Source organism: Simochromis diagramma, unplaced genomic scaffold, assembly GCF_900408965.1.
Source record: "Simochromis diagramma unplaced genomic scaffold, fSimDia1.1 OVJJ01000497.1, whole genome shotgun sequence".
Taxonomy (NCBI): domain Eukaryota; kingdom Metazoa; phylum Chordata; class Actinopteri; order Cichliformes; family Cichlidae; genus Simochromis; species Simochromis diagramma.
Window position 1 is genome coordinate 238,269 of NW_024386912.1, and position 7,762 is coordinate 246,030.

At 44.7% G+C, this 7,762-nt stretch overlaps 1 protein-coding gene across 2 annotated transcripts in view; it reads right to left on the reverse strand.

Moving 5' to 3' along the window:
• abcc1 (ATP-binding cassette, sub-family C (CFTR/MRP), member 1) overlaps positions 1-7,464 on the reverse strand; it is a 31,320-nt gene extending 23,856 nt beyond the window's left edge. The window contains exons 1-8 of one of the 2 annotated variants that reach the window (XM_040036282.1): positions 7,263-7,456; positions 4,226-4,402; positions 3,237-3,362; positions 2,933-3,070; positions 2,679-2,804; positions 2,018-2,079; positions 1,630-1,761; positions 1,317-1,544 (exon numbers count right to left, since the gene is read on the reverse strand). In XM_040036282.1, coding sequence (XP_039892216.1) covers positions 1,317-1,544; positions 1,630-1,761; positions 2,018-2,079; positions 2,679-2,804; positions 2,933-3,070; positions 3,237-3,362; positions 4,226-4,402; positions 7,263-7,310 — 1,037 coding nt within the window. In that variant the 5' untranslated portion in view covers positions 7,311-7,456. Of the gene's footprint in view, positions 1-1,316; positions 1,545-1,629; positions 1,762-2,017; positions 2,080-2,678; positions 2,805-2,932; positions 3,071-3,236; positions 3,363-4,225; positions 4,403-7,262 lie in introns of both variants that reach the window. The other variant, XM_040036283.1, reaches the window with a different exon arrangement.
• Between the last annotated feature and the right edge of the window lie 298 nt (positions 7,465-7,762).

Here is a 7,762-nt window from a genome sequence, read left to right on the forward strand (position 1 = left end):
CGGTCCTTATTACAACTGCATCGTGTACTCGTGTAGCAGAAAAACACGGAGCAGCCCAAAGCAACACGTCGCACTGTCTACTGTTTGTCACCACAACCTTCACACCTAGAGTCATCATGTAATCAAATCCATTTATTTATACAGCACTTTTCACAGGATAAAACCACAAAGTGCTTCACAGTAATATAAAACAGAAATACATAAAATAAATAATCAAACACACAGCACAAATCTAATTAAAAGCTAATCTAAATAAATGAGTCTTAAACTGCTTTTTAAAAGAATAAATACAGTCAAGTCAAAGTAAAGATGGAGGGAGAGCACTCCACAGCCTGGGGGCCACCGCTCTAAACATCTGTCTCCTCTGGTCTTAAAACGAGTTCGTGGGACTACCAACAGCCTTTGATGAGAAGATCTCAGGCTGCGAGAGGGAGCGTGGGGCTCTAAAAGATCAGAAATGTAAGCAGGGGCATCACAAGTCAAAGCTTTAAAAGTCAGTACCAAGATTTTAAAATGAATTCTGAAGTGTACTGGAAGCCAGTGTAATGAGCGTAACACTGGTGTAACGTGCTCTCTTTTTGGTGTCTTAGTTAAAAGCCTTGCAGCAGCGTTCTGGACTAACTGGAGACGCTCAAGATTCCTCTTGCTCAAAGAAAAATACAATAATCTAAGCGAGAAGAAATAAAAGCATGAATAACCATTTCTACCTCAGACAGCAAAGTTCGCAGTTTGGAGATGTTTCTTAGCTGAAAAAGGCAGCTCCTAATTAACTGTGAGCGTGTTGTGGTAGGGACATGGCAGAACCAAAGATCACACCGAGGTACCTGAGGCTCGGCTGAACAGACGAGCCAAGAGAACCAAGATGCTGTTTGATTAGAGATATCTGGTTGTCGGGGGCAATAATTTAATGAAATGTTGGTCTTTCACCAGCTGGTTCACATTTGCAGCTCTTAGATTTTGTGTTCAGTTCAGAGCACCCAGCCTTCTTAGGGTAACTGAGTGGGTGCTCCACAGGGGACGCTGCAGTCCCACTGGGAGACCTGACGGTGAGACCTGGAGGTGGAGTCCTATCAGGTTTGAGTAGCCCGTTGATGGGAACGGAGCGCCAAGCGGAGCTCGACTTGGCGCTGAGCAAAAACTTGTGTGGGAGGAGTTTGTTGAGGCACAGCAGTCCTGGCAAAGATGTATTTAGTGCAACAGATGGGCTCTGATGTGTTTGAACAATTAAAGTTCTAGAGCATGATAAATGCACGATGCAACTTCAGACAGATCAACGACTCAATGTCATCTTATCAAAGGGTCTACAGTTTCCTCACCGCAGGATCTCAGGGCCAACAAACATTAGGATGTCCTGGATTAATTTATAGATGCAGGAGATGAAGAAGTAGGGCCCAAACGTGAGGCACAAGGCCCACAGCAGTGAGGGCTCTTTATTTTTCTTTCGAGGTCTCAGAATCAAGATCTCAGACTCTTCCACAGCTTGGCGCTGAGGGTTTTCACTGTGGGGAACTCGCTTGGACGAGTACAGCATTTTCTCCTCTGACCTGTGAAGAGAAAGCAGAGTTAACCTGGCTGGATGTTTCCCGAACAATCTGCATTTGTATAAAGAAGTTTGATCCCTTTCCTGACCTTTTAAATTTTTGGCACTGTGTGTTCCAGCGTTTGACCAACTGTGGGACGACTCTGTGGGAGCAGTCCTCAGCGTTCAAAGACCACAGGTCCTTCTCCTCCAGTGGGCGCCTGTAGCCTGTCATCATCATTCTGGTGGAGAAGTTAGGACAGGTAGGAGGATAAAACACAAACATGTAGAAGCTCAATGTGCAGTAACGTTTCCAGAAAGCCCCAAAGGACCATGTAGAAACTAGAAGTCTCAACACAGAAGACGTCAGCCTTGTCTTAAATATCAATAACAAGCTCCTTCTTTAGAGATGATACCGACCAATGTGAGATTTTGTTCATCAGCTTTATTACACAGAAATAAGAGCACGTTCACCGGAGTGGAACAGCGTGTTCCTACCTGGTGATCCACCAGAAGGTTATTCTGGAGAGGAAAGACGCTCCAGGCTCAGGGCACGGATTCTGCAGACAAACATCGAGCAGTTAGACACAATGATTTCCACGGCTCAGAAGACGCAGCAATGCTTTCACTGTACTACCAAAAGTATTCGTCTTTCTCCCTCCACACATCACATTCCCGATCCGTAGGTTTAATATGATGTCGGCCCACCATTAGCAGCTCTAACAGCTTCAACCCTTCTGGGCAGACTCTGCACAAGTGATAGGAGTGTTTATGGGAATCTTTGACCGTCGTTCCTGAAGGTCAGACACTGACGATGGATGAGAAGGTCCGGCTCACAGTCTCTGCTAACTCATCCCAGAGGGCTTCTGCTGGGTTGAGGTGGGACTCTGAGTTTGGTGTGGAAGAACCTGACAGGCCTGCACACTGGTCTTTATGGACCGGTGCACAGTCACGCTGGAACAGGAAGGGGCCATCCCCGAACTGTTCCCACAAAGTTGGGAGCATCAAAATGTGCAAACTGTCGTGGCTTCCTGAAACATTAAGAGTTCCAGGAACAACGAGCTGATTTGGAGGGGTAAGCGAATACTTATGGCAATACAGTAATCCAAGTATAAATGAGTAACAAGGAAAGAAAGAGAGATTCGTCAGGCAGCCTCACAGAGTCTTTAACTTCCCGGGAAAAGAGGGGTGGCTGGTCGGTCAGGCTGGACAGGAACAGAGCAATCAGCAGCAGAGCATAGTAGATGTAGAAGGTGGTGTACCTCCACACACACACTGTCTGAGGCTGCACAATAAGAGGATGTTTTTAATCAAACAACCTTATTTTGTTTATTTACTACAACATCAGTTCGATTAGTAACCAGTTATTTCTCATCATGTAAGTAAAGTGAGTCCTGCTCAGTGAGCACTAACCTGCTCCAAGGCCTGGAAGACCTTTGACCTGAAGGTGACAGTGGCACACAGCAGTGCCAGCAGCCAGTAGATCAGCATCACCCCCGATGACTGAGCCCCCTTCATCCGCTCATAGTGGATTAACATGACAGCCAACAGCTGTGGCACAAGCACATATTTTATATACTAAAAGAAATAGTCCATTTAGTTTTTACAGCATATATTAAAGAGTCAAGTGACAAAAGAAAGACTACCCTAAATAACAAAATACATGTAAGCTTTTCTCAGCTCCGTAAAGAGACGGTAGAGACAGCTGGACGCTCACCATGGTGAGGCCCAGTAAGGTCGGACTGACGAGGCGGACAGGTGCTGGGCTGCTCACATGACTCCTTTCCCAGAAAGAATAAAAGACATCTGACCAGCAGATAATCCAAAGTAAAAAGCCAACAGCCTGTGGAAACAGATGAAATCGCTCCTGGATTCGTTGGTAAATACATTTGGTATTTAGTTTATAGACATATGACTGACATCTCCCACAGTTACAGTAGTGACAAGTGGAACCAACCAATGAAACTACAAACACACCGTTCAGTCATTAAAACAGCTAGATTAGATTAAACTGTGATCCTTGATAATAATATCTTTGGGTAGCAGAACATCAAATGTTTAAACTGTGAAAACACGCAATTGAAAAATAGATAATGTCATTATGACTGTGATAGCAGCAATATAACGTGGTACTAATATCATAGAGCTGTAGGACCATTTGGTACCAGTCAGGTTAACTGGTAACAGGCCAGTAACACGACTGTCCCCAGCCTTCCTCCTGGTTAGGACAGGCCCAGAACCCTCGACTATGAGCGGCCCACGAGGCATTCAGATACCAGGACCCCCTCACCTGCCTCTGCTCTGAGTCCCTCCTGAATGACTGAATTCAAAAGTCCAGCAACAGGCCTCAGCTCCCAGACGACTATGGACTATTTTTAAAAGAGGGAATCCCACAGAGCGGGAAACATGGACGTTTTTAAGAGATGTGTTACTTCCAAAAAAATTCAAAATGACCTTGTTTTTTTTTTTTTTTTTTTTTTTTTTAAATTGTACCTTTTCCTCAGTTTAAACATTTGTTTTTCTGAATAAACGAATAAAATGATTTCATTCAATTTTCCACAACATCCCATTTTCTTGAAGTTGGAATTGCATCATGACTCGAATCTTCAAACATTTCTTGTGTTTGAACGAGTTTCTGCTTTGCTCCACTGAGAGAACAGATGAGTGCAGTGATGAAAACTACTACAGCGGGCTCCCATAACTCACAGTTTTGGCTTTGTTGAGGTGAGTCATACATATATATCCATGGTCATGGGTATGGAGGTAGATGAGGTAAAAGGGTGCACATATCCAAAGGTAGAAGCATGGCAGCCACACCAAGACCGTGTTCTGGAAACACTGGGTGAAGTCGGGATTATCGGTGTACCATGTACGGTTCCAATCCTGGAAAAGGAACAGTAAGGCTGAAGACATCTAACAACAGCAGGAAAAGACACTCCTGGCACACATTACTTATGTGTGGCCTGGAGTTATTAATATAGCTTTCTTGTCTTATTTAGATCAACAATGTTGCATTTTACTGCTACATGCAGCTGAAAAAATTAAAATGAAAAGAAGACCTCATCACAGTATAGGACAGGGGTGTCCAACTCCAGGCCTCGAGGGCCGGTGTCCTGCAGGTTTTAGACGTGTCCTTGATCCAACACAACTGGCTGAAATGGCTAAATGACCTCCTCAACATGTCCTGAAGTTCTGCAGAGGCCTGCTAATGAACTAATCATGTGATTCAGGTGTGTTGACCTAAAATCTGATCTAAAACCTGCAGGACAGCGGCCCTCGAGGCCTGGAGTTGCCCACCCTGCTATAAGACAAACTCAGTTAAACAGACAATAACAAGGCAACTCCCAAAAAGGTTTTGTAGGTGGTGGACGCAGACCACGGCCCTCTTCTCAGCAGACAGGACTGATTTTCCTCCATTTTTATTACCAGATGACACCTACAGCCCAATGACATGTATTCCAGCTCATCCAGGATGGCATCTGTATGCGCCACTGCAAGAACGTTTGCTGCATCTCAAAACTGTAGAGATGCTAGGATAAGGTCTAATGAACTCGAAGAGCTGGAGAGAGATGCAGAGGAGCAGGAAGTATAAAAAGCATGTCTGTGGCCACCACCAGTGACCCTTCCCTTTTGAGGCTAACTTGTCATTACTCTCTAGTGGACTTATGACTCTGGTTTGGACCAAAGCAAATCAAAGTGAGAATATGTTGTGAAATGGATTCACAACAGTAGATAATAGAGTTTATATTATACTTTAATGATGGAGTGCTATTTTCAGTGTCCCTACCTGGAGGCAGTAATGCTAAATGGACTGCTTCTGATATCGACCCAGAGCTTTTCCACTCTGAGCACTCGACGCTTTACACTTTCACCCAATCACACCAGCACTAGTTTTTAGTGCTATCTAACTAACATTCATACACACTCACACTCCGACGGATGCATCGGAGAGCAACCTGCAACATGCAGAATGAAGCAGACTGGGATCAAACCACTAACCTTCCAGTTAGTAGATGACCTGCTCTACTACCTGCTACAGCCGATATCAATCCCTCCCTGTTATGTGACAGGAGCCTGACGTAAAAGGTTCGGCAAACAGTGAAAGATGGTAACCAGTGTTGTGATACCCATTACCTGACTGCAGTTTCAAAGTATGGTGACTTCATGTCCCAAGCAAACAAAAGAAACCATGACCTACGTACCAGCTGCTGCCAAGTCCCATGGCAAAAATATAACCTACCAAAGTCATCAGCTGTGAAATATTAATAAACAGCAACTTTTTATTTTTGTTATTTCAACTAAACATAATCCTCAGTTTGATCACACCAGTCACAGTATAAGAGCAACACCTGGAACAAACACATACCTGAAACTAATAAAGGCTGGAGACAGATCGAATGTGCTCAAGTTACTAATTACAGCCAATCATTTTCTGACAATACACCAATTCACTGTAAACCTACTAAAATCATAACGGTTGTTATATGCACAGCTATTCCCCCTCAGAAACCTTCCTGTTCTGTAGGATGTGTTTGGTAGATGCACCATGGTTGCTGTTATCGGTGCCTGAGCTACCAGTCAAGCTGCGTGATGGATGCTTGTTTTGGTTGAGTTCAAGTTTCTCAGTTAATGTCATCTCAGAGTAGCGGTGCATGAGATGAGCCCTCCTGGTCGTAGTATTCCCACAGCATTTTATTTTATTGAACAAAATACTGATACTTGGTGTTTCTGTATCTGCTGTATCAGCCCCCACCCCCGGGGTACTGCTCCATCCTGTGGTGTTACTGTGAGCAGCGCTCAGGACGAGCTTCCATGTTGTGGAGGGAATCAGTTGGTAGTTTGATGATGTCACACTTGTACTTGAATTCTTCATGATCCGAGTTGTTCGCCCTGTTAGCTAGTTCAGGTGCGTGTGTGCTGTTAGCACCTACTACATGCCTGCTGGTGTGTGAGGTCCTACCCAGCTCTATGTGCCTGGGGCTCATCCCTGGACCTGTGCTGACTGCTTTGGTACATCGATCCTGGCCCACCTCTTACTTATATTGCCTTGCACACTCTTTGGGCACTGGTTGCTTTTGCACTGTAGTCCTGGTTCCAGAACCAGCTTCAGGTCAGACCCTTAGGTCCTTCATTACTGGCAGGCTCTGACATGTCTGACATGTTGATGTCTCTTAATACGTTTCTTATTAATTATATTACTTTTAATTTTAAGATATTTTATATGTAATTTAAACTGTTTCCTCTCTGTTTTATATTTGTAGCACTTTGGTCAACATAGTTGGATGTAAAGTGCGTTATAAATAAAGATGCTATGCCCTCAATAATGGCTTTAAGCACACTACCACAGTGGCATTAATCAGCGACACAGTGCCACGCGTGGGAGAGAGACTACAGGACACTTAATAACATTCACACTGTGACGTTTGAGTGTGTACTGGGACTGATGACAACGAGTTCCTACAGACCAGGAAACGAGAGGGAACAACACAAACACGAGCTCGTGAACACTTGTTCCACTGCAAACCTTCCATGTTCAGATCAGAGAACATGTGAAACGGCCAACGGAGGCTCAACGATCAGCTGTAACGATGATCTCTAATAAGAGAAGCGCGTCCGACGTGACTAAATAACACGCAACCTGCCGTGGCTTACTATTAGCACGTACCGGGCACCGGCAGCCAACGCCAGCTACGAGAGTTTAAAGCTAGAGGAAAAGACACGGAGTCTGTGACAGGTAACTCACCCACAGGGGATCGGACCTGTCCACGCTACAGAACTGATCAAACCCCATTCGCTGCGAAGCATTAGAAAAGCCGGGGCTGCGAGCTCAGCTTGTTTTGTAACGCCTGTTAAGACGAAGCGGAAGGTTGTTCTTCTTCTTCTTCTTCTTCGGTAATTCAGAAACTCGGCCCAAAGGTCTACACTGCCACCTACAGCTTCTGTAACGTTATGGCTAACTACGCTACGCCATTTGTGCGGTGGGATTGCTGCTGCGATAGTTACAGGAAAAGAACAGGCCGTGTGACTCGTGTCATTACATAGAGCAGATAGTTTGGTGCTGTGCAGTGCAAGCAGGTGTGCCTAATAAAGACTTTACGACCCAGATGTGTGTTTGTGCTCCCAAAACTGTATATTCACAGCAAGAAAGACAGAAAAGGTCATCATTAAAACGACCCCATGTTACACCAGCTGTGTCTGTGAATGTGTCTTAGAAAGCACTTTGAGTACTCATCTGACGAATAT